The 27,491-nt window shown below is 37.8% G+C and overlaps 1 protein-coding gene across 1 annotated transcript; it reads left to right on the forward strand.

Annotated features, from left to right (window-relative positions):
• Positions 1 to 27,491, forward strand: hpcal4 (hippocalcin like 4). Its single transcript, XM_036566366.1, has 4 exons — positions 1 to 148; positions 20,751 to 20,925; positions 21,462 to 21,677; positions 22,871 to 27,491. Exons 2-4 carry the CDS (start codon positions 20,764 to 20,766, stop codon positions 23,066 to 23,068), a joined length of 576 nt encoding a protein of 191 aa, XP_036422259.1. The 5' UTR covers positions 1 to 148; positions 20,751 to 20,763; the 3' UTR covers positions 23,069 to 27,491.

Raw genomic sequence — 27,491 nt, forward strand, 5'->3', positions numbered from 1 at the left:
GGCTGAGGGAGGAAGAAGCAGCAGGTCCGCGGCTCATTCTCCGGGAAGCAGCCTGCTGTTCTTCAGCCGCTGAGAGGATAACACACTTGTGTGAAACACACACGCACACACACACGAAAAGGCCGGTTACCTCACCAGAAATACTTGGGTGAGTCATCCATGCTTCTACTTTCAGTTGTCCTGGTTTTTAAACATGTGTTTATTATGTGCTGGGTTTCTAATGTGCTGTAGTGCAGTGAATGTTAGACAGATACCAAAACAGCAAATCTAGAGAAAAATGTGTGAATTGAAACTCGACTTTTTTTCTTTTATTATTTTCTTTTTTTTTGTCATTATTTTCACCTTCTTTATTGTTTTCTTCAGTCTGTCACCAGTGACTTTTTATCATTAACACACTGTGCACTTATTTAAGCAAATGTGAGTTTATATATGAGATATAGCTAATATGGCCTGTGTATTAGAGATAGGAGCTGCCACAGAGTGACTCTTGCACGAGGTAGTAGGACGAACGGGCTTGCATTGCTTTGCAGGTGTTTTGTGAAATTATAGTTATATGTGAACACAAAAACAAGACAGAGTGAACTGAAAGTCTTCATACAGCTGTGCTAAGTATTGATAAAGTTGATGTGAAATGCAGATGTGATGCTCATGCTGTTGCCTTGCTGGCTGGCAGCGGATGTGCACCAGTGTTGTGTCTGAGCTGCGCTGTTTATGTTCATCAACAGTGCTTCTAAGAGTGTGTGGGTGTCCTTTTTGCACTCCCTTTTACAAAAGAGTGAGTGTTATTTTTAACCACCCTTTGTGAGTGATAAAAGTGAGAAAGTGTGCTGTTCTGACAGATGTGTGGCGCATGGCAGTGACTGAATGCACCTGCCATTCATCAAGGCTGCGAGTGGACAGACAGTCAAAGCAGAGTGAAATGACCAAGGCGTTCAGCACCTCTCACTGGAATACTGAAACTAAGGAGGCTTTGTCACAGTGACAGTTTTGTAAAAGTATTGCTGAAGTGAGGCAAGTATGGAGGGAATTACTGTAGTGGAGGGATGAAGATGGAGAGGAAGAGGCTTAATTTTGTTGCCCATATGAAGACAGGCAACTCTTCATGCTTAAAAATTCTCAGTATGAATAAAAACACCATGTGTTGGGTTTTGCACTGCTATGTGCTTAGAAAAAGGCTTTTTCTAAAAGGCTATTATAGTGCTAAAATTTTTTGGGTGCACTATAGAACAATTTTCATCTATACAACCAGGTTTTTCTTCATAGAAGAGAACAATTTAACCATGAAGAGAAATGTTTGAGCATTCAAATGGTTATTTGAGGGTTCACATTTCTGCATATGAAGTTTCGTTCCAAAATGTTGTACATCCAATTGTAACAAGAAGTTTGAAAAGATTGAAACTGACATAACATTCTTTGTCAAAAACACATTTTTATTAATCAAATAAAGGGTGGTATTAGTAATAATATAGTAGTGACATTTCATGTATGTGCAAAGTCCACTCCCAACAATGTACAGTGTTTATTGTGTTTTGGGAGAGAGCCTTTCATATAACCATTGCCATAACTAAAGAACCCTTAAAGAACAACTTTTTAAGGGTGTAGAAGTGTTAACTGTGGAAGGTGGTGTTGAAATAATGGATAGCGCTTGGTGGATATTATCAAACACAGATGAACACATAATAATAATCATTTTATTTGAAAAAAACATGATTTGCTTCAAGTGTTTTGAGATCTTCACAACGATACAAATAACAACATACAGATTACAGTCGGTGTAATGACTCAAATCACCTTGTGATACATGTATCATAACACTGTTGAATGTGCCTTCAAAGATGTGTTCAGCTGTTTCAGATCTCTTCAAATAGTTTATGGATAGTCTACAAAAATGGACTTGACTTTTGCTTTGAATTACACTATTACACTGTATTGAAAAACATTTTGAGATAAACTCTTATTTGGCGGTACATGTTTCTGTTTGGCTTTTCAATGAGAAACAGTTCTTCTCTGACCATTTACAGTCACAATTAAGGGACACGAATGTCTATTCCAAAGCAAAAGAATGCAGTTAGGGTAGTTTTAGTAAGTAGCTGTGTTAGCTTAACTGTGATATTGTTTATTAAGTTGATCTGAGATCAATTTTGCCATTCAGTAAAGACAACAGTGAGAAATGAGGAGCCTGTTTGAAAGCAACATAATGTGGAATTTAGGAGGAACAGATCAAAATTGAAACAGATGTGACTTTGATTCTTATGCATTATGTAAAAACTTTGAAAGCATGTGTTGCTTTTAGTTACGTTCAGTTACCTTCATTAAAATGGTTATACTATTCTTTAAGTGGCATCCTGCTTTATTACACTGAAAGAGATGTGTCTGTCTCTTTCAGTGTACATAAGACAAAAACAAGAGGATGCTTTTTGGATCTGATGATGTAGGAAGTTGTTTTTGAGTTAATACTGCAATGGGTCACATCTCAGCTCTTTCAAGAGGTCACACAGGAACATCTTATTTGTCAGCTTGGCCAGTCTTGCCCTTCTGAAATTTGCCATTGGTTAGATAGCGCGAGCAAAGCTGAGTGTGTGCCCAATGAAAGCATCACTGGTTACAAGGTATGGAGCTCCTGGTGATTGAAAATAGATGATGTGCGATAAGCAGAAGCTCGCTATTCTTGCAGCACATGGGCATTGTCAATTCTCCATTTTGTCCCAGACAAAAGCGCCCAGGCAGTGCCAGGTGTTGTAGCCCTCTCGTGCGGAGCCAGCTGATTGATTACCCACATGCTCCGTTTCTCATGGAGATGGATGGCAGATTCAACATGGCTGCACTCAAAAAGCTGCAGACAGTCAGCGGCTCTTCAGCAGCACTAATCAAACAGCCTCAGGGGAATTTAATGCATGAAAAAAAACAAAGGCATGTGTGAATAGAACGAATGAGGGTCTTTTTTTCCCTCCTCTGATAGCAGCCTGTTGATATTCTTCTCTTCTCATGTAATAGAAACCACAGGCTTTTTTCCCCTTGTTTTGCTCTGCTGCCTGTTTTGAATGTGAATGAAAGGCGAGCAAACTGTCACAATGGGCAAGATGCTGTCAAATACATTTAGCAGCTGGAGTCATCGCATGGTGCCCCAGGCTGTGTTTGGACATCAGAGGTAAATTGTCCATGCACTTGCCTAACATGTTACAGTACATGGATCTGACAGAGTCTGGAAAACAAAGGATGACATAACTAATGCAGAGCAATAGGACTGTGTGTGTCGTTCCAAACTCACTGTTGGCTTTCAACTGGTGAGCTTGCTGTGTCTCAGCGATGAAACAGGTGGTCTTTCCACTGGGGCAGTGGGTGGCTTTTGACTCCCCTTCTATTTACAGCATATTGATCTTGACCAAATCTGATCTGATGTTGAAAGAGGTATAGAGAGTTCATTTCATTATCTCCATAAGTGAGTTGTTCATAGTCAGTTTGCATAAGCCCTATTTTTTTATTCATAATTAGGGATTATTGACGAGATGTGTGATTTGAGTCCAGTATTAATCTATAACATCTGTTTACAAATCTGACAAGTATCATTTGTGAATTTACCTCTATAATTGGCCAAACCCAGTGCTTCCTCAGTGACATAGTCCTGTTAAAATTGATCTCATGATACTGTTATAAAATCATCTGCTAATGGGCACAGCCTTGTGCCGTGTTGTTATTGTTATTGAATTTGGCATGTGTAACAGAACTCTCAACTTTGACATCAGAGCTATGAAGTTTCAATACAGGCAGTCAGTGGGTATTTGAGGAAATTACAGATACTTTAGGTCTTGAGAGTCTGTATAAATTATACAGGAGATTTGCTCAAAAGAAGCCCAGAATATTCTGTAATAACTCTTGCTAGGATGAAGCAATCTGTACAAAACAACATACAATGTGCTCCTCAGTATATGGAGCTTTGAACAAGCCAGGATGCCCCTGCGCCAGAGCGATGAGGCAGGCGCCGGACAGCTGACGCGACGTTTAACCTTCGTTTGCAACTTCCGGGGACTTCATGTGTCTGGCAGAAAACGGAGATCACTTCCAGCATCACATGTAATGCAATCCATGACACATACGTCAAGGTTTGTAGTGTATTTTTTTGGTTCAGATTGCTTCATCCTAACGGGAGTATTCGGGGCCTCTTTCGAGTGAATCTCCCTGTATTACAGAACCTTCTGTGGTAAATCTAATCTGGCCCAAGCAGTGCTATAGACTCGAACTCTAGAATGGCTGTGGAGGCTATTAGTTATTGTTCAAGTCATTGGCTTAGTCTTAGCTGATGGCTGTTGCCACGGTACCCTTGAATAATTGTTCAGAAGTAACTGCTTGTCCTCTCCTAATAACCTTTTGAACCAAATGGTCAGCTAAATAATAATGTTAAATATGCACAAATATAGTCTCCAAATTTTTTGATCAATTTTTAGTTCTTTGTCAAACTTAGGAGGGATCCTGATTCAAATGCAGTACAATAGTAATGAGATATACTGAACTGAATATCAGATGTTGACTTGATTACACTTCTCAAGGCATTGGGTGCAGTGCATCTGTCGACTGGGTCATAATGAAATCACTGATGTTCTAACCTATGCTGATCTGTGTGTATTACAGAAGACTCTTGAGGTCAGAAGTTTAGTGTAACCAGCTATGAAACCCAAGCTGTTAATACGGTCATACTTTGCCGTTTAGCTGGTTGAAAACCAGCTTATATCTCACAATGCATCTTATGTGTATTTATGATGCTTTCATTTCTCCACCATCTACCATACGCATTATCTGTAAGACCATATAGAACCGTTTCCAGCGTTCCTCATTAGTCTCAGTCACAGAGGCATAGGTAGATGCTTCAGTGCCAGTTGTCACCCATGGGGACTATCCTGTTTTGATGCAAGGTTTCCTACCCTGTATTTATTTTTGCCAGGATATCCTCATGAGCAGGTGGTGCAGTCATTGTTGTTTTTATCCTGTAGTTGTGAGATGTGAAGAAGATAAGACAGCTTTGTAGTTTTGGATTTAGAAAAAAGAAAAGAAACTACTAATGGTTGGGACCAATTATGTCCCATGAAAGCAAGACTGGGTTGATACTGACTAGCAAAATGATATCTGAATTCTATTGGTATCAGTAGACATTTGCTTGAAAAATATATCAGCATTGGACAGTTCACTTTTATTTTTGGATTTTATAAACGTCAGCAGAGCATCAGCAGATATGTAAATATTAGATGTCGGCATCAACCCTTGATCCCCATATTGGTGCATCCCTATTATCACCTGATATTTTTTTAAGCAGTCCGCTATCTGTATCAGCCAGCAGTTTTTTTTTTTATGTGGACATAAATCCTCAAGAGAACCTGACTGTTGCATAAGTCAGTCTCAGTCTCAGCTGACAGCTATTGCTACATTGCTCCTAGTTGTTCCATGGGGAATCTGTGCATATCATTTTGAACAAACGGGGAAGCTTATAATGTTAAATCTGCAGGTGTGTTGCTTTTCCTGTACCCAAGAGGTGCTGAAAAAATAAGACAGGTGTGTAGTCTTGAGTAGTTTTGAGTTTAGAGGGAGAAAAAAAGAAACTTAAAGCAAGAACATCCTCTGTGGCTTGGTTCCCCAGACTGTTCTGTCTGTCACACAAGCCAGAACACTACATTACCACATGCAGGTGATTGCATTTAGCACTTATACACTGTAGATATGCAGGTGCATGCACAATGACCTGTGTTGTGGCCTTGTCCTCCTCAGAGAGATGTTTTCATTGCACTGCCAGAAGAGAGGAATATTACTATAGAAACAGCACCTGTTTCACTTAGGAGACTCTAATTTTAAATTATCCGGTGGGACCTCAAGAGAGCCAACACAGCTAGGTCTAGCTTTGTGTGCACGTTGTGTATTCATGGGAGCCACTGTTTCTCACCTTTGAGACGTACATGCCTATGAGTTATTATGCTGAACCAGTCCTGGAGGATCTCGGGTTAAAAGCCTAACTGAAGGGCACAGCTTGAAGTGCTCCAGTGAAGTAATTTGTTTGTTACTGGCTCACACCCCTTACGGGACCTGAAACGGCAACCCTCTCACTACTACCTCTTGCGTCTATTTAGCCATCTGTTTCCATAGCATCTGTGCGTATGTGTGTGTGGAAAAAAAATAAAACACCAATGCTCAGTGACTACAGGCAGTTTTCAAAAATGATGAGGCATTATTGACATAATATCTCGTTCTTTTACCAGATCCTTTTATGAATTATTTAGACATGCTTTTTGTATCCTGTCTGTCTGCCCCCCACAGCTCACAAAAGCTCTTCCAGTGGATGATGATGATGTCTGACAGTCTTGGATCTGCCCCTGTGCCTCTAGATAAGCATGGTTGACCTTTAGCTCTCATATCTCCAAACAGCTGCATTATTTATGCCCACTATTGGTTGTTATGCCACATGAGCCAGTGGAGAATTTTATGACTCACCTGTAATTGAGCTGCATTCAAGAGAAAGTTCCGTACCAACTTTCACAGGGAAACTTCATTAGCTCACTGCATTTAATCAGGCGAGCACTGTAGGATGTGATGCTTGTTTATCACTGTAGGGGCTGTTATTATTTAACCTCATTTCCTATCTAACTATTAGATTATACAGTTTTCACATTGAGCTGTTCTAATGGTCTGATTATGTGGAACCCTCACTTTCAATAACCTTCCATCATCAAAAGAGAGACTTCTTTAAAGTGTGGTCTAACTGCACTGTGGGAACTCACACCTCACAATTGTGAGCAGCATCTACACTGTGAATATACGCTACAGTTCAACAGTTTGCATTCACTATTTGCAACGACATGAATCCAATTCAGTGTTGCTTAGAGTTAGGCCTTCAGTTTGGGACATACATGTCAAAACTTGGTGAAATCCTTTATTAATTTATTAATTTTAGGTTGTTGTGTTTTAATGCTGTTGTTCCTGTTGTTGGTTTTTCATGTCCTGAGAGGCAGCTCACCAGTGGCATGAAGGCTTAATGGTAACACCCCCCACCCTCCGCAGTTCTGTGCATGCTCCATTTTCCATCCATTTGGAATAACGAGCAAAAGATTGACAAGAGAAAATGGCTTCACCTTCCGAGTGTTGCTACAATATATAGTTACAATTTTACAGTGACTTGTAGTAAAGAGCCCTGTGACCACTGTGTTCCACTTCTAACAACTGACTGAAGCCTTTTAAGACTATCGCCCTTCACAGTCAGTGACATCTCTGGGACTTTCAAAAGGCCTAGAGTGATATTTTTTTCTCACAAAATTGGTCCCACCCATTCTAAATGAAAACATGATTGATTGATGCCCCCTATCACTATTCTTCTGTCACCTTATTATGTTTCTAGTTAATCTAATATATAAGGCCTTCTGTCTAGCTCTTGAAGCCCCAACCAGTGGGAGAGCAGTGTCTATCTAGATACCACAGAGAAAAAAATCTTGATTGGATAATATTCTTTTGAGCATTTCAAGATCTTTACCCTTTTATTTCCAACCGAAACTGTGCAATGAAATAAGATTATTAGTTTAGATTAGTAAAATGCTCTTTGTGTTCCTAATACAATTTAAATTGTGAACAACATTTACATATAAACGTTCCTAAATTGGAATTCTAGTAAACCTTTTGTTGATATAGAACTTTAATGTGAAGGTTCTTTAACCCTTTAAAAGAACAGGGGCCGCCGGCAGGCCCAAAATCTTATTACGCACTTCCATAACCTAAGAACAGCTCAGCCAGTTTGCATTGAAATTCCTGTAGTTACTAAATAATAAACCTTAGTTGGTAATAAACCTGAGATTTTAAAGGGGTTAAACTGAAAAAATATTCTCCACACTCATGTATCAAAACTGGTTCTTTAAAGAACTTTCTATTTTAAAATGTTCTTTAGGGAACCAGAACTGTTTCTTTAATGCCATCACTCCAAAGAACCCTTTTAGGCACTTTTGTTTATCTGAAAAAATTATATCAAATTAATGTTAATAAGTTAGCAGATTTGCGTTCGAGAAAACTTCAGAATTATTTTAAATGGAATAGCAGGGCCTTTTTCTAATAGTGTCCAATATTCAGCATGCATGTTGTTAAACCTTTATTTTTGTCCTCTAACTTAGAAGATTTTCTTATCACATTCTAATATTAGAATATTTGCATACTTGTAGAAAGTTTTCATTTCCTCAAAATGGTCAGGCACCATTCTGTTAGATCAGACAGTCCATTTTAAATGCACATTCACAAACATGCCTTTTCTCTCTGCCATCGAAGTCTCTGAACATTGTTGGGAAAAGGTTACCAGCACTCTCCCTGTTCAGCTTACTGCCACACAAGAGTGTTTGTGTGTATATAAAGAGTTCAGGCTTGTGTTTATTTTTACATTTCTATTTATAAAACTTTCCATAATTTCCGCCTTAGCTGGTAAAAAAGTACTATTGATGGATGACCATTCATTACACATTAATTCACTCTGATCTCAGTGACACTGTACTGTAAGTAATTTATATTTTATAAGAAAAAGCACCGTTTCTATTTATATGAGGTCTGTGTCCCCTGCTTTATTGAAACTGACCTCAGTTATCACAGGTCCTCATCAGAGACAGAACTGCAGTTGAAAGTGATTAGGCTTTTTAAACAATGACTTACAGCATTTGGCACATCAGGACATGCAGAGTGGTTTGTGAAATGAGTGAAAACTGCACACGTGTACTCTCATTTGCCCTGTGCACATAAATGCACTTACTCAGAGCAAATTGTTATAATTGCTATAATTACAATAATGGCAATATATAAAACACATGGTTTATGTACATGGTCGTATGCACATAGACTGCCACTGTCCCTCTTGAGTTTTGAACAATGGGACCACTTAAAAGAAAAACAATTTGATTCAGGAGGGAACAGTCATTAGACTGTTGTTAATCTATTAATTGCATTATGACTAAGAAGCAGGTGGATTTTAATTTAAGCTGTGTTGCCACAGTGCTGGATACTGTAGGAGCTTCTCTGAAGGTGTCTATTAGGTCTCTGTTTTTAGCAGATGATTAATTATCATATAAATAAATACTTTTTTTGAAACAATGTCTTTCTGCCTAGTTGTTGATACATAGTAGCTGTAGCTCAAATAAACAAACATTACTCACTGCTGCCCTCTATACGTGTCACATCTCCACTCAGACGTTAGAACTGTTGTTTTCATAAGACCCAATAATGTGTAACAATCCATGCCTTTTCTGCTTTATTTTAGATGTGAGGTTTTCTGACCACAGCGACTGTGGTTATACCAGCAGCAGCAAAAGAATTTAAGTCAGTGGTGACTCAGTGGTCCTGAGTCCTTCATATCTTCTCTGAGCTAGTGGGAGGTCATTCTTCTGATCAAGGTCCATAACACACTCCAGATTGAGTCATCTTGACTTTTATTTTTCAATCACATACACTGAGCAGCACAATGTTCTCCATCTGTGACAAAAAATAGTCCTTTTTCCTTCTATTTCAATCTATTTTTCACACTTTTCTGTCTCTCTTTCTCTTGCTCTTCATTAGTCTCTCTCTGTCTCTCTTCTGTTCGCTTTTCCTCCCTCTCTCTTTCTCTCTTCATTCTTTCTTTTCCTTTTGCCCTCCTCCTCTCTTTCTGTCTCTCTTTGTTTCCTCTCTCCTTCCCTTTTTCTGTTTAACTCTCTCACTCATTCCTCTGTCCCGTTTCTCCCTCTCTCTTTCTATCTGTGTCTATCTTTCTCCCTTCTTCTCTCAGTTTGTTCCTCTCTTTTTCTCTTCTCCCTTTTTAGCTTCCTTCCTCTTTTACCCTATTTCTCTCTCTTTCTCCTATCCATATCCCTTTGTTCTTCTCTCTTGCTTGTTCTCTTCTCCCTCTTTAACTTCATTCCTTTTTTCCTCCATTCCCCTCTCTCTCTCTCTCTCTCCCCCATCTGTATCCCTCTGTTTCTCTCTTCCCCCTCCATCTCCCTCTCTCTTTCGCTCTCTCTCCTGCTCTCTCTCCCACTTCTGTTCCCTCTGTTCTTCCATCTCTTTGATCTGTTCATTCCTTTCACTCTTTCTTTTTCTATTTTTCTTCCCTCTCTCTCTCTCTCTCTCCCTCTTTTTCTCTCTCTCTCCTTGTCTCTTCTCTCTTTCCCTTCCTCTCTCTTTCACTCTTTCTTTACCTTTCTTGCTTTTCCTCTATATCGTCACCTCTGTCTCCCTCACTCTCTCCTCTCTGTCCCTTCCTCCCTGTCTTTCTCCTTCTCCCTCTTTGCCTTCCTTCCTCTCTTTCATCATTCTTTCCTCACTCTCTCTTTCCCCTCTATATTCATCAGTTCATTTAATATCTGTTTCTCTCGCTCTGTCTTCCCTCTCCCTTTCTCTCTGTTCCTTTCTTTCCCTTCCTCCCTCTTTTTCTCTTTCTCTTTCACCCTTTCTCTTCCCTGTCTCCCTTTATTACTCTCTTTCTCTTTCTCTTTTTCTCTCTCTTTCTCTTCCCTCTGTCTCCCTTTATTCCTCTCTTTCTCTCTCTCTCTTTCTCTTCCCTCTGTCTCCCGTTATTCTCCTCTCTCTCTCTCTGTCTGTCTCTGTGTGGTGTGTTGGAATTAATCCACTGCGATGGCCCTGAGTCCACAGTTCCATCTCATTCAGCAGCTCTTAAAAGGAGCACTCACAGGACTGACGTGGCTGGAATGTCAAAGACGTCACAGTGACCACACGATCGGCCGCGGTCTATCGATCCATCTGAGTGACAATGATGGGAGAAAAAGAGTGTCACAGCGATGCTATGAACGCTGCATCCACTCTGATTTGTGTTAGCACGGAGGTGAGAGACCTTTCAGAAAAGGTCTAGTCTTCACTGCACACCAGAAAGAGATTCATCCACAATACATCCCGTTACATTAGCAGCAAAACAACGGAGAATATTTACAGATTTGCTCACAAATGCTCACAAATTCGTCTGTGTAAGTTTTGACTGCGCATTTATTCTGTATAAAGTTTATCAGTAGAGGTGTAACAACACATATTTTCAGCCTCAATGTGTTTTTTGTTTCTGAAATCAAGATTTGATTGTTTTTTTTATATTTTGTGTGTTAAAATGTCTTGATTCTGTGATGCTCTAATTATATAATACACAGATCTAGTTTGGCTCCAAGACATATTTTATTTAAAAATATTGAAAAGTAGTGCAAAATAGTGATCAATACAAAAAAGGTAGGATGCACCCAGATGCATAGTTTTGATCATTGACAGCAGCCTCAACAAAAGACACCATGAGAGACTCTTTAAAAGAACCCTCACCCAGAAGGGTGAAACAATTTCAATACAGTATTGAAAGATCGGAGATCAAACTGATTGGAAGAGAAATTTAAAATGTCGATGTGCCCCCTGGTCTCTCCTGAGGGTCTCCCATTTGCAGTCTTTCATAGAAGTTACAGTCAATGCTCAAAACCTAGGGATCTATCTGGTTAAAGTGAACAAGGAAACAAGGAAAAGAAACAAAGAACAGAGAAAAGATGTTTCTGTGCATTAATTTGTGCATCTTTTTTAATATAAATGATTCATTAAAGGTGTTTGTGATTCAGACTCTAAAACTGAAACAGTTTTGGACAGATGTCTCTGTCCAAAGCGGCAGTTTTACAGGAGAAGAAAACGTTCTTTACTTTATAAATTTGTTTCAAGCAGTTTTAGAGCCTTTCTGTTGATCAATTCATCATGAGATTTTCACACAATGCAAAGGCAGCTGCTCAAATGATGAACAAAAATAAAAAAAAATAAAAAATGGTGGAGTTACTTTTTGGACAGTGACATGATACTATAATAAAGATTTATACTTAATTAGTGTAAACATTTTTATTGTGCTTGACATTTTGATATTGGTATTTCCTTTTAGAATCAAGACATGGACATGGTCAGGACCTGCTGTGACTTTCCTCACTCCCATAACTAATAATAACTGTCAGTGCATTGTTTTCCATGTAGTTATGGAATAATAAACCTTATGATGTAACATATCTAGACGTTTAAGGGCTTAATAAAAAAACACAGAACACAGAATATATTTGCATTTTTTTTCTTCAAATTTAAAATCATATTGGACCTGATAATATGTGTATTGTTACACCCCTACTCCCTTCTGGACGCTTCACTGATCAATGAGAACAAGAACAGTATCTTAGTAGCTCTCTGTTTCTACATTAGTAGCAGAGGTGTAGTCCACATGATACACAGGTGTACACTGTTTACCCACGAGGAAACCACTATGACACCCGTATGCGAGGTCTTAGGAAAAAAAACACTGAAACACAGTTTTGAACAACCATGGAAAAAGGTCCCGCTAACTCCTCATCAAACTGACTGACAAAGTGAAAACAAAACTTTAAAATGTTCTGCAAAAGGGACCCTGGAGTAGCAGCTGCAACTAGGCTTGGGCGTTTCTAACAAGCTCTCTGAACTTTACAACTTGCAATTATTGAAGGGGATACCCATTATCCCAAGAGTTTGGAGGAGGGCTGTAGAATCGGGACAAAACAGTGTGGAAGATCATATCCAACCAAATTACATACAAAACTTGTAAAGAATAATACTCATAACACTGCTCTTAGGTAGCTTAAGTTCACTAAATAGCAAGTTTGACTACCTAACAAAGTGTTTATTGCTAACAAACTCATTGGATTGTATCATGGATTAAACCCTCAATGTGAACACAAAATCCCACTGACACTTATTGTGGAAGTGTCCTTATCTGAAATATCAAAGTTCTGCTGAAAAACACTCTCTCCCTCTGCACAATACCAGTAGAAAAATCTCAGTGATTGCATTTTTTTGTTTTATTTATGCTTAATGTTAGATTTTGATTGATTCGTATTTGATCTTATTATTATACTGTTTTTATGAGAACCAGAATCACTTTATTTCGCCAAGTATGTTACACTTATAAAAACTTTGTCTTGGTAAGTGCACACATGTATGCCATGTAACATACTAAACAGACCAGACAGCTCATAGAATACTAACAAGTACTGAGCTATGGGAAAAGTAAAATAAAACACAATAAATACCTGATGTTAAAAGAGCTGTATATATATCTGTATAAATGCAGATGTGAATGTCTGTACATATGCAGGTCAAGTAGACGTGTTATGAAATATACCATGAAAACTATTATATACAGAATCTTACAAAGTAATATTTAATTAAATATTTATTATTTTATTATACAACTCCAAAGAAGTTGGGATTCTGAGCGCAATGTAAATAAAAACAGAGTGAAATAATGTGCAAATCATTTAAACCTTATATTTGACTGAAAAGTACAAAGACAACATATCTTAAGTTGAAAACGACAAATTTTGTTTCTTATATATGTGATATATGCCTATTTCGAATTTGATGTCAGCAACATGTTTCAAAAAAAGTTGGCTAAACTGGCCTGCCTGCAGTCCAGACCTGTCATTTGGCGCATTATGAAACAAAAAATACGACAAAGGAGTGTTGTTAAAAGGAGAGCTGATGCAACACGGTGGTAAACATGCCCCCGTCCCAAATCTTTTGGAACATGTTGTTGGCATCAAATTCAAAATTGGCATATATTTTTCAAAAAACAATACAATTTCTCAGTTTCAACATTTGATGTGTTGTCTTTCTACTATTTTCAATTAAATATAAGGTTTAAATGATTTGCACATCCATTGCATCCAGTGTTTTATTTACATTTTGCACAGCGTCCCAACTTTTTTGGAATTTTTAGTCTGTCATAAACGCATCTGCCATTTTATTTTGCTTATTAGGCTGCAGTTGTTATGGGATTTATGATCATGCCTGTATGTATCTGTGGTCTTTGTCTTTTCTTTATCGTTCATGCCTCTGATTCCTAACATCTAACACAGGAGTTGGTGTGACAATGAATATTGCATCTTGAATCTTGAGTCCTGGTAATCCTGATGGTAAAAATCTTTCTCTATGTTGATTTATATATTTGGACAGTGATATTAACGCAGGGATCTCAAACTTGCGACTACATCTTGGGCTACATCTGGGTGTGAGACCCCTGGTCTACAGTGACGGCTGTACTTTGAGTCACCTTTAATAAACATTATGACATACATGCACTTAATGTTTGGTCCTATTTGTCTGAAAGTCTTTGCCACACTCTCACCTTGTCTGACTCACTTTTTACCCAGCATCCTCCAGAACTCTTGGATTTGTGCCATACTGAACAGAATCCATAATCCAGCCCCACTAGCTGATACCATCACCTATGTGCCAGGCGGCGGAAATTACAAAAATGAAGGCACCTTTTCTTTCTCCTCTGCATTATTTGCCGTTAAATGCTTTCTCCTCCCAGGTGCCAGCCTAATCCCTGTGCTCCTGCCCTAATCTCACAAAGAAAACTGCCTGCGCTTGTCGATAAGTGGCAACATCATCTCTTGCTGCAAATGAACATGAAGCTGACTCATTGGCTGAAAACACTGGAATGAAAAGCTTCCAACACTAACACTCAGGACCCAGAAGATTGGTTTTGCATTTTTCAGCCGTAAACATGAACAAATACTTTCCCCTCCAAATCACATGGGAACATTCTGAGCTTAATCACATTTTCATGTGCTTCCTTGTATGTGGTGCTTCTTATTTATATATTCATTTATTCATTCATTTATGAGGACCCCCTGCTCTGCTCCCCTAGGTGCAGTGGTGTTGCTGAAGGCTCAGTTTACCCATGACAGTAATAATGACACTATATTGAAGCCATTCTCAAGCTGAAGCTAAGCCTGAACTGTGGACCCCAAAATTGGCTTCTGTGCCGGTCCATCAGTTTCCTGGAACTCATTCCTGGCCTCTGCTACCAGAGTAGGATCTAACAATTGCACATTTCAGGGATTAGAAACGGTTAACAGGGAGCAAAGTTGAAAACTAAAAAAAAATGATTTTTTCACAGAACGTTCTCAAAAGCAGGAAATCATTTTTAACATTGAGAATCAAAATGTTATTTTGAAATATGTTTAAATCGATAATAACATTTTAATTTCCAGTTAAAGTTTTACTGAACAAAACTTTCTTTGCAGAAAAAAAGGGTTCTTTGCATGATGCCATAGAAGAACCACTTCTGGTTGCCTGAGGAACCTTTCAGTGAATGCTAAATCAGATGGTGGGTGTGAGGAGCCTTTTTAAAGTTTAAGTAACCTCCACATAATGTAAAAGTTGTAGGAAAAACCCTTAAATTGGTATAGAACCTGTACATTACCCTCTTAAAAATAGAAGTGCCATAGAAGAACCACTTTTGCCTCCCTAAAGAACCTTTCAATGGATGAATGTTTGAAAAAAAAGATTTGTGACTGCAAAGAAACTTTTTAAAGTCAAAGTAACGTGATTACATAAACAAATCAGGAGGAGTTCCACAAAATAATAAATAAAAATGAAATATTTTTAACCAAAAATGTCTTCCAAGTGATAAAACATTCAGTTAATGATAAAAAATTCTGTTTGCCTTTTTTACTTGCAGCCGTGCCACCTGACACGATGTGTCACAGATGTGTGACGTGTTGACCTTAAACTCTTCTGTCAACAGCATATAATGTAGGCCGGAGTCTGAAGATTTAGACTGGGCAATTCATATTTAAACCTGTGAACTTTCTCCTCCTGCTTCATAATGTCTCTGGTCGACTCACATGGGTTAGGTTCATGTTGAGGTTAGAAACATGATAAGCAGCCATAACTTTTCTTGCAACTTGTGTGAAAGAACTTTTATGAATTCCATTAAAATTGACCCTGCTCTTGCTTATAATATCTACAAATTTGTCATGAGACTGGGTTGAGTAGGTCATCATTAGTCTTGTCTCCTTCATTACTCATTGGTCTCAGCATGTCTTGGGTGGCCTCACAGGGTAATGTGCAGTCAAAAATTGCACAGCAGTATCTCACCTCACACTTGGAAAATTCATGAGCAGGTAGAGCATGAAATGCAGTTTCAGACTCCACACTGAGAAGTTCAGGCCTGCTAGCGGTCCAGATAGGTGTCCCTAATTGAATACTGGGGCTATAAAGTAAAAGGGAAAGAGACTGAAGAAGAAAAAGAAGAAGAAGAAGCAAGCCCATATCATATACTCACTATTTAATGTAATTCAGAGAGACAATTACTTCTTATTATTTAATACAATAAGATTAATTTACAGCTCTTTTTATTACAGCACAAAGTCACTCATTTTCGAACCAATAATTCATCCAAAATCAGATTTACGTCATAAAAAAGCTAATAAAAAGGTACTGGATTCTAGAAAGATAATATCCATCCATGTTAAATTTCATCTTGATAACTGAGAGCGACACGCTCAGACACTCTCCACCCTAAGGAGTAGAATCAAGGTGATCCTAGCTGTTAAATGCCTATTTCTGTCTTGAGCTTTGTATTCAAAACGTGAAAAGCTTGTACACAAACAATTCCTTTTCTCCTGAGGTGTTTATGGTAATATCCTAGTCAGCTTCAGTGCTGGTGAAGGTTGTGTCTCAGCCAAAATTAACATTGACTCAATATCATTATCAGCGCTTGAGATAAGAAGAGATCATGGAGCAATTTCTGATCTAGACAAGACCCGATACTAACAACCATGTTTTTCAAAAACATTGAAGTGTCCAGAAGAACCTTCACTATGACCGAGAGTAATGAACGTTGTAGACACTCTGCTAAATGTTTCCTAAATAGTTCTTGACTTTGATATATAGTTCTAAGAAAAACGTTTAATTGGTCTAGAACCTTTACATCATGTGGAGGTTTAATAATAATAGTTTAGTGCACAGAGGGGGACAGTATGACGATATTTTGTCGTCATTGTGATAAATTCTATTATTGTGATGCACAATATGCTTTTCTGAGTATATTGTGGATTTCGTCAGTACTTAAAGAACAGAGCAACTGCATATTTAATTGAAAAGAGAACATATTTAGTCCTGTTTTTTTGGTTTTAGTGCACTGCTAGTGTATTGGTTCTGTTTCAAAATGTGATACATATCTTGTATTGTGATATGATATTTTTGCCATATCACCCACCTCTAGTAGCGCATAAGTAATGGGGATTTCACTGATTTTTCTGCATAATTCAGTCATTGAGATCTAAACAGTCATTCAGAGTGTTTTAATGTAAAATCATACATTGTGGAGAAACCTACTGATTGATTCCTTTACAGGAGGTGGTAATAGGAACCAGGAGTTGTGATGTCTACAATGCATATATAGCCATTTTATTGACCGAAAATGACCAGTACACCTCTGAGGTTTTATATGTAATGATGATGGTACAATAGTGATGAATAAAAAAAGGTTTTCTTTGGGACTTTTTTGTCTTAGAACATCCTACGTGTATATGTCTGCCATAATTAGAATTGCCAATTGCAGCAGACTGTGTTTCAAGTTCACTAGCAAAAGGTACTGAATATGCATTCTTGACGGTACCACCCCCATGACAGAGTTTGCACCCCAAAAAGTACAGTTTAATATCCTTCTGAGAGTGTGTGAACATGTGCAAAATCTCCTATGTGGGGTGTTGGCTAGCAGGAGTGCAGTCTGTAAAACATGATATTTATTTTGACGCTGACTAGAAAATCTGTCTGTTTTTCTGAGTTTTGTGTCCAAGTATATTTGTGTAAGGTAATAAAACGTGCACATTAATATATATATATAGATTTCATTCAGAAATTGTTTTATGAGCAGCTAATCACAGAGAAAATGCATGGTGGAGTGACCCATCATTCATTCAGAACAGAGTGTGAGTGATGAACAGCTACAAGAAGTGTCTGTCTGTTATGGCAGATGTTAAAAGTGGTACAACCTGTTATTAATCAGTGGGGTATTGGGTGCTGCATATCATTTTTAGTGATTTATTTTAGTTTTCACATGTACAAAAACAGTAGATTCATTTTGTGTCATAAAATGTGCTAAAATCTTACAAATGAGTCAGGAGCAAATATTTTCACATTATTTTAGAAAGCTGCATGTGGGGATCCCTACATTTGATTCAGCTTTAAGCCAGAGGTGGGTAGAGTAGCCTAAATCTTTACTCAAAAAGAAGTATTGCTACTTGTGTTGTTTAGTGAAATAATGAATCAAGCAAAAGAAATCAATAGAACTACAGTGGAACACTCAGGATCTGTCAGCATAGGAACTAAAGTTTGTTTGGTGCTGTTCATTCTCTAGTTGACATTCTTGCTCTAAAATTAAATGATAAAACTCATTGTGACCAGTTGCAAAGCAGTGTAGATACATCACCAACGTAATATGATGGTTACCCACAAAAAGGACTATGTAAACGTTAATGTCTAAAATATAACATTAAAAAGGAGTCCATTTCTTCCAAGCATACTTTAATATAAAAATATTATCATTAAAAAACTCAGGCAAGTACAAATCCATCAAAATTGTACTTGAGTACATCTATCTGAGTAGTTCTGACCCACCTCTGGCTTTAGGTAGCACCAAATAAGTTTTGGGCTACTGGCCATCAACCCTCCTCCTGGAGATCTACTTCCTGCAGGGTTTAGTTCCAACCTGCATCTAATATTCTGCTCCTGCCTTACCTAACACTAAAGCATCTGATCCAGCCAATCAGAGACTTGTAAATAACTTCAACGGGGTCGACTTCAGATTCAACAGGAAAGTAGATCTCCAGGACCAGGGTTGGTGACCGCTAATGCTGATAATCCATAAGCCTCAGAACTCACCCACTGCCAGGCTGTCATGCCTTTAATTGCCTTTTTGGTTAATTCAAACAACAAAAACATACAAATAATTTACCAAATGTATCTAGTTTTGTAATAACAACCCCTGCAGAAATACATACAGCAAATCAATCTTCATGAACAAATTAACTTTGCATGCAGTACTGCCTAAAAGACAGAGACCCTGCTTAAATTCAGAGCTTCCCAACCTGGTCCTGGAGGACCACCTGCCCTGCACATTTTTGTGTTTTCCTACAAAAACACACCCACTTCAACTCTGGGAGGGCTTGCTAATTAGCTGATTAATTGGATCAGGTGCGTTGGTAGCCGGGAAAACAATAAAATGTGCAGGGCAGGGGGTCCTCGAGGACCAGGGTTGGGAGCCACTGTTTTAATATATTTAATTTCTGGTCAGAATGGCCATTAAATACAACTCATTTATTTTCAGCATCTGGAAAAAAGCATAAAACATATATTCAACAGAAAATTGCACAAAAACTTCCACAACTAAATACAGTATTTTTTCAGTATTTAGCGTGCCCACCCTTTTCCTTTACTGCAGTTTGCCTTTATTTTTGGAAGACTTGCTTTCATTTGTTTTAAAGAAATCTGCAGGGATATTTTTCCACACCTCCAAAGTTGGTTGCATTTTCTGCTTCTCATGAATCAAACACTCCCAATTACAAATTTAGACTCATCAGTCCGTAAAACCTTACTCTACGTCTCAGTTGTCCAGTTTCTTGTGTAATTGTTTTGTTCTTTTTTCAGTATGGCTTTATTACACAGCTACACATCCTTTCAGACCCATAGCATTGAGTTGTGTTCTCATAGTTTTGCCTGCAAATGAACAAAAGTGTCCTCAGACTTTTGAACACTATTCATTTTATTTTGTATGTGATCCTTTAAGTAAATTGATGTAAGTGTAACAATTGACAAATTCTGTGCTTCTCCATTGAGCAGTCACCCGTTAGCCTTAAAGGTTAAATAGCAACAAAGAGTACTGTCAACATGTGACCAGTTCTTCCACTGAAAGTTATTGAAAATGAAAGTGAATTACTTCATTGCCTAAAGAGCATCATGAAGCTCATTCCATTAGCTTCAAAGTTTATTAACTGCTCAGATCTTCAATTAGCCCTTGCTGTCTGAAGTAGGCCAATCAGAGCGAAGCCTAAAGGAGCAGAGAGTAACAGAGCGCTGAGAATTCCAAAAAAGGTCAAAGAGAGAGGGAGTGGAATAGAGCGAGAGAAGGCGAGAGAAGGAGGAGGGAGATGAATGCTCACCTCTGATTAGTCATCGTGATCACACCTAAATGGCCTCCTGTCAGGAGGAGAGAAAAGCGCTGTGGGCGTCTGGGCTCCAGAGCAGGCCTGTGATGAGCTGTGCTGCATAACCGCTGGAGCATTCAGCCATTAGAGCACCTCGTCAAGTATTTAGACCTGTTAAATATTTAATCAACTTTAATAAGCTGAGAGTCCAGGTAATGACTCATTAGAACAGCACCTCATTTTTCATGTGCACCCAAATACCCATTTTTTAAGCTCAGTGCAATTTAGGGCTACCAAATATATCTCTGGCTCTCATACAGGCAGACATGTTATATGCCATGATATAAGGCATGATGTCATTACAAAGTCGCCTAGACAAATTACACTTTTCATGTAGTTTCTAACCAACAGGAAAGACTGGATCTTGCAAAATCTTGCAACTAGCAACATGTATTATTTTTTTAGGCCATTCAAAAATGCCAGTGGTTATTACTTTATTTACTCTTGATATATTAACATGCATCAAAACTAAGAACATTTTTTTTTCTCTTACCATTTTGGATCAAGGTCAATATCAGTAAACCCTCTTTTAGAAGACCTTCCTGACCTTTTATTCACATTTTTCATAGACATTGGATGATCCAGAACTGGCTGATGTCTGGAATTACATGACACCTTGGAAGCTTTTTTTTTTTAATCGATTGCTGTTGCTGTAACTTTAGAATTCCTTTGAGGAATAAAAATCTTGTCTTTACAAAGTCTCTGCCTCTCTGTTTTTGTCCATAGAGAGGTCATTAAAATGGGGAAACATAACAGCAAGCTGGCTCCAGAGGTTTTGGATGACCTGACTAAGAATACAGAGTTCAATGAGGCAGAGCTGAAGCAGTGGTATAAGGGCTTCCTGAAGGACTGTCCCACTGGCATTCTCAACCTGGAGGAGTTCCAGCAGCTCTACGTCAAGGTGAGAACAGTATTCGCACAGGTATTGTGGACATTTGACATGCACAGTTTAATGACAAATGCTTATCTTTATTGGGAAAGACAAAATTATAGATTAAAAATGGCTGCTAATATTTTGAGCTATACATCATACTTTGGTCCATTATTATAGATAACAGTACGCAGCCATACAGTGTTAGAAATCAAATATGTAAGTCTTTTTGAAATCACTTAAAAACCTAAGGTGATTTGGTGTGAGAGTATGTGATGACTTTCGAATGCAGTTTGCACAGCGCTAATTGGTGGAGTATAAACTTCCATTACTTGTTAGCTACATTAGCCTCTTATATTAGGGACAAAACAAAAACTGCAAACTTTGGACTTGGCTGATGGAGGGCTAAGGGCAGAACTATATAAATTTGTTTCTTTCCAAACTATCAAGTTAAGAGTCTGAAGACGTATGTGGCGAATCATTTTTACACCAGCTAAGACTTAATCAGTGCAGGGAGGAGACTGATGAAAGCTGACTCACCTTGTGAATTATGTTCTATATTACAGTTCTTTCCCTATGGTGATGCCTCCAAATTTGCTCAGCATGCCTTCCGGACCTTTGACAAGAATGGCGATGGCACAATTGACTTCAGGGAGTTCATCTGTGCCCTGTCCATCACTTCCAGAGGAAGTTTTGAGCAGAAGCTCAACTGGGCGTTTAACATGTATGACCTGGATGGAGACGGCAAGATTACACGCATGGAGATGCTCGAGATTATAGAGGTGAGTCCTTTATTAATATTTTTTATGTATGGATGTATTTATTTATGACATGAACAAGAAAGTTGTGGATATGCTTGTTTAGAAACTGTACAACATTTTTACATACTACTAGTGGTGTATCACCAGCACGGCCTTCTAGGCCTACAGAGAAGAAGTAATGATTTCTGTGAAAAACAAATATATGTCTGTAATTTTTAGTCAACATACATAATGTAATCATCATGCTTGCTCTGTTGAAACTCTGCACCTATTATATTAATATTCTTATATCATTGTTAAGTATTGGTGAGAAACAAAAGGGTTAAATTATTGAAATAGCCAAAAAGAAAAATATCCAATTAGATTTTTTTCCCTGTGGTATCTAGGTAGATAGAGCCAGACTAGCTCTCTCATTGGTTAGGACTTCAGGAGCTGAATTGAAGGCCTAACATTTCAGATTAACCACTAACATAAATAAGAGGTGACAGTTGAATCAGCCAATTATGATTTGATTTACAATAGGTGGGACCAATTTAAATTTTTTGAGAAAAATTGGGGAAAAAAAATGTCACTCTAGATATGTCACTGACTGTGAGCATGAGTGGTAGCCTGACCAATATATTTCAGTCAGGTGTTAGCAACAGAAAACAGCAGCAGCAGCAGCTCTGTGAAAGGGCTGTTTACTAAAAGAGTCACTGTAAAAGTGTGAAAAGTAAAATATGTGTTTAAATATCTGTCAAATACCCTGCAAGTAAAATATATAATGTCCTTGTTTAATCTAGAATGGCCATAAATTGTTAATGTAATTTTGAATTGTCTTTTGTTTTCGTGCTGACATACTACTAGAATTCCATATGGGCGTTAGCAGAAATTAGCATCATTGTAGTTTTTTCTTCCTTGTTCTTGACTGAGTTTTTACATTTATGACCTGAACTCAAAGCCTCGTTTCAACAGCCAAAGTGTGCCAGTGTGTAACATAATAGTACTAACTGTTATCTGCATCTGTGTTATGATTTGCAACAGAATTGGGCATGTTTTTAAAATGTTTTAACATGTTTTCATACATTTGTTCATGTGTTAAAGGAAGCTCTGTAAACTGTACAGTTATTTTATTATATATATATTTTACTTTCTCTTCGCTTCTTCATGCTTTTACTCTTTTCACACGTTCCTCCCTCGTCTTCTTGCCACCTGTCCTTCGCCTTTGCTCCCAGGCGATCTATAAAATGGTCGGCACTGTGATTATGATGCGGATGAACGAGGATGGCCTGACACCTCAGCAGCGTGTGGACAAGATCTTCAGCAAGATGGACAAAGATCACAACGACGAGATCACGCTGGAGGAGTTCAAAGAGGCAGCCAAGAGTGACCCTTCTATCGTCCTCCTACTGCAGTGTGACATGCAGAAGTAAGGGAGGAGAGAAGGATGGGTGGGGCTGAAACAAAATGTACAGACTTTTAGAGAGGAGTAAGTAAGGCCACGTTCACAGTGACATTTTGGTATCTGTCAAAAACACACCTGCATTTGATTTCAAAGAAAACAATGCATTGATGGACAGTGGGCACCAAAGCATGGTGATATGTGAAAATTACACATAATGTTGTCTGTTGAAAAAGTTCACCAGAGTTGAAACTTTGACCACGCGTCCGGCATTGTGAAGCAGGACAAAAAAGAAGCTAATCACTGTGAACCGACATTCAGAGCTGTACGATCCAACTCTAAAGATCTATAAGGACAACTCACAGCTAGCTTGATAACAGAGCTATAGCTAGCTTCAATAAATTGCTTGATCAAATTAAGCACTAATGGATATTCTAATTTATGTGTTACAGGTTTATGTTTCATTGACAATAAACATATAGCATTGTAGGAACAATACGACAAAATAATAAATGTTTTTTTTTTTTTTTGGATAGACCCCAAAATCTCTTTGTGAACGTGGCCTTAGTGAGAGTGCACATAAAAAAAGATGTACATACTGTTGTGAGGAATGTGAGAGTTAAAGGGGTTTGGGACTGAGACAAATTAAGAAAAGAAGGAATAGTTTGGTTTAACATTGAGAGGAGAGTACAAGTGAACTCACCAGAGTGATGAAAGCCATTTCCCAAATCTCTGCCCAGCTAGTGAACTGTGCTGTACGGCAGGCAGTACCATGCTCTTGTGGCTTCTAGGCTTAAGTCTAAAGAGAAAAATCCATTAAGAAGCCTAAATAATTAACAGATAGCAGTTTTAACACAGAACACTCCCAATTCCTGGCATTTTAATAAATAAATGCAAATGAACAATGAAAACGTATAAAATATTCCTGGAAACACTGACATAACGGTAGATTTTCAAGGTTTTGAAGAAATGTCATTGTCTTTTTGTCCTTATGGAGTCTAAATGTCAAACAGGCACTATGCTTCTGTGACCGGGGTGGATAAAAAAAGCCTCACTAAACAGAAATCCATCATGTGTCATGTCATGGAGATAACTGTTAGAGATAACATTTCATTAGAGACTATGCTCCATGAAGTGAGGAGGTAATGGCAACTGCAGTGTTGTCATAATGGTAGATTTGAGACATGCTATAATAACCTATTATCCAGTGTATAATACTGTCACGATTCCTGGCCTTCATCAGCTGGTCTGAGAGAACAGAAAACAGGACTGAAATATTGTGATTCCAGGTCGCTCTCACATATGAAGGAAGGATAGAGGTCAAAGAATTGGGCGCATTTGCCGGACTAAACACTGCGAATATATGTACATGATGATATACGAAAATACACACCAACATATAATATGTAAATGTAAATGTTTCACTAGAATTGCTTTCATATTACAACACAGCCGCATCTACACTGTATGTATATGATGTCGCTCTGTCTCTGCAAGTGTGAAAGAGAGTGAAGTGTAACAGTGTACTGTGTATGAGAGAATTTTTATGTGTGTAATTGTGCAAAATTGTGTGTATACATGAGTGTGTTGTGTGTCTGTGTGTCTGCGTGAGTGTGCAAGCGTATGAGCATGTGAGGAAAAGGTCTTTGACTTTGTTCCTTGCTATCCACACCAGTGCTGGGAGTATTAAAGTGCTGTTTGTTGTCGGCTGGTGTGCTGTGCACTATTCTCACTCGTTTTCTAATGAAAGCTATAGTTCTCTGTAGTCCTGATGACATAATCCTTCTCATCTGCCAGTGTACAAGCTTAGCAGGTAATATCCGAGAGTAATTGTATTAATATTGTCTAAATGCCTTTTGCTATTTCTCTCTGGTATAATCAAAACAAACACAGATGTAAGCCAGGAAGCAGAATATTATTTGTTGCCGCCAATACTTATGAGAATATTGTTGCACTAGGTAGAAGCAAGTACACCTTGTTTTATACTGCTACCCAGTGGTGAAATAGTTTAGTCTTGGCAACCCAGCTAACCTCAACCAGACCTTTGCTGATGATGAGGGTTATGGCCATATGTACTGGGATAAAAAAAAAAACTGTACCTTTAGTACCAAATGATAAAATTACTTATCTACTTTGAACTTACTTGCACAATGTGGAGAAATGGGTAATTCTTACAAATGTAACAAATACTGGAACTTGAAAAAATTAAAATGACTAAAATTTAATGTTAACTTCTTTCTTTTTTTTGGACATACAAACAATGTTGTGTAGTGTAATAATTAAACAAAAACCTGAACCATTTATTTGATATTAAATCAATTTTAAGTGCCATTTTCCATTTCCGGAGACCAAATTCTCATCACCGCAACACAGTTTGAAGATCTGACAGTCTGTAAATAATATTTTTTTCATAACTTTTCTCTTCACAACCTATATACCATATACTATATACCACCAAGCTAACTATTCAGTCATAAATATTTTTCAAAATGTAGTATTCTGCACTTCTCACTACTGCAACAGCCATTGAGTTTTTTTTATTATTATTTTTTTTTACCTGTGCCACATAATGTGGTGATGTTTTGGTTCACATCCTTACAGTTTACAAACAAGTCAATAAAGCAAAGTGATTCAACAGTTAAAAATAATACAAACTATTTTTTTTCCAATTTAAAAAGCGAAACAATGATGAACACTGGTAATGAAAAACACTTGTGGACATGCGGAAATGAGAATAAAAAATATTTAAAATAGAAAAATGAACTCCACAAACTTTTTGCTGCACCATGTAGAGCTGCAATTCACCTACTAAATGATATGAACATTCTTCATCTGTGTGATGCTTATGACACTCAAATATGGACATGTTTTGAGGCAGTTTTGTGAGAATGACCCAAATGCTGATTTATGCATTCCATAGAAGTCTGCACTGTTTTCCTGCACATAAAAGATATTTAGTGTTGAACTGACTTAAAATGTCAATAGTGATTTTTAATCTTTGACTGGGCTTAACCTGTGTTTACTTTAAGTAGGTGGTTATAATACTTAAAGAATTTGTTCACTGAAAAACCTAATTTTCACAATTTCTCCTTATCCCAAATGTAGTTGATCAGCCAGAACATGTTTGGTGTCTGCATATGTAGTTTTGCACTGGAGCTACATGGCTAATGTAGCTAAAAATGAATGAAAGTCAAAATCTTGTAACCCAAAATCTTTTGGGGTGACTTCTGTTGTATTAGCCTTGTAGCAACACTGTAGAGCAAAAAAGGCAAACTGCATTCGCCAGACATATCTTGGCTGGTCAACTGTGTTTGGGATAAGGCGAAAACTACACCTTTAAGGATCACTGATGTCTCACTATGTGTTAGTTCATCACGTGTTGTTATACTTATTGGTGAAGCAGTTGCAGGCATTAATATCTATTTTTTGGTTGCTACCTGTACTTTACGTATGTATAGCTGGGATGTACTACATTTTATAATCCTATGTTTGCGTTGCATTGATGTGCTGGTGCTCTGTAACCATTCTGTTCTCTAGCAGTGTAACAATGCATTGCTTAGCTGTGTTGCTTTTCATTGCTCAGTTCAGTTGCTGGATTTTTAAAGGTTCACATTTTCCATAACCTACTAAGCGTGTAATCTATTCAAGCAAACAATTACGCTAATACAAAATAATGACAATAAGATGACGTTACTACACATCAGACACAGCAAAGCTGAAAATCTAAACCTTAACTCTACTAGCATCACTCTACATTGTGTTCTGTATGACTTTAGTACATTATGGTGAATGCAAGAGACCACTTAATTGCATCTCTGAGGGTCTGAACTCTAGGCTTCCAGCATATTAATACTTGCTAACTGATATATGTTCTTCTAATTCGGTTCAGAGATTAGTTGTGCCAAAAACTGCAGGAGCGGAGGAAAATAAATGCATTCAGAAAAGTTTCCACCTGTTCCAAGTAAAACTAAGTTCTCTGCATGTCAGCCAATGATCATGTGTCAACTCAAATGACTGCTGTTTAAGGGCTGATTCCACTTCCATTTGGCTGTCACCTTAAAATGCAAAAGATGGGCTATTTGTGTTTTTATTTTCACAGAAATGTTAAGATATAATACCATGTGTGGCATTTTTTAACATAATATTTGGATCAAGATTTGCTCAAGTTGTCTTAAACATTGCAATTGATTCTCATGGCCGCTGCATTGATGACACTGCTTAGAAAATTATGTTACCATGATGTATATCCCAGCATACGGAACCTAAAAGGGAATTAATGTGACCAGTTGTGCAATACATTTTTAATAATATGTTCATGTGCTATGTGTTCTGTATGTCTGCTTTCATTTTATTTTTCAATATTGTAATCGTAAAGCTCCTTCAATAAACAAATGTGTTATTTTTGGTACATAGAGGATTAAACTTGTGGATGTCTACTGAATCGCTGCAACAAA

This window comes from Colossoma macropomum, unplaced genomic scaffold, assembly GCF_904425465.1.
Source record: "Colossoma macropomum unplaced genomic scaffold, Colossoma_macropomum, whole genome shotgun sequence".
NCBI lineage: Eukaryota > Metazoa > Chordata > Actinopteri > Characiformes > Serrasalmidae > Colossoma > Colossoma macropomum.

Bases quoted from the DNA above. Each gene is read 5' to 3' on its own strand.
- hpcal4 (XM_036566366.1), top strand. From the start codon at position 20,764: ATGGGGAAACATAACAGCAAGCTGGCTCCAGAGGTTTTGGATGACCTG. The intron at 20,926-21,461 runs GTGAGAACAGTA...TCTATATTACAG, and splicing joins TCCAGCAGCTCTACGTCAAG to TTCTTTCCCTATGGTGATGC. The intron at 21,678-22,870 runs GTGAGTCCTTTA...CTTTGCTCCCAG, and splicing joins AGATGCTCGAGATTATAGAG to GCGATCTATAAAATGGTCGG.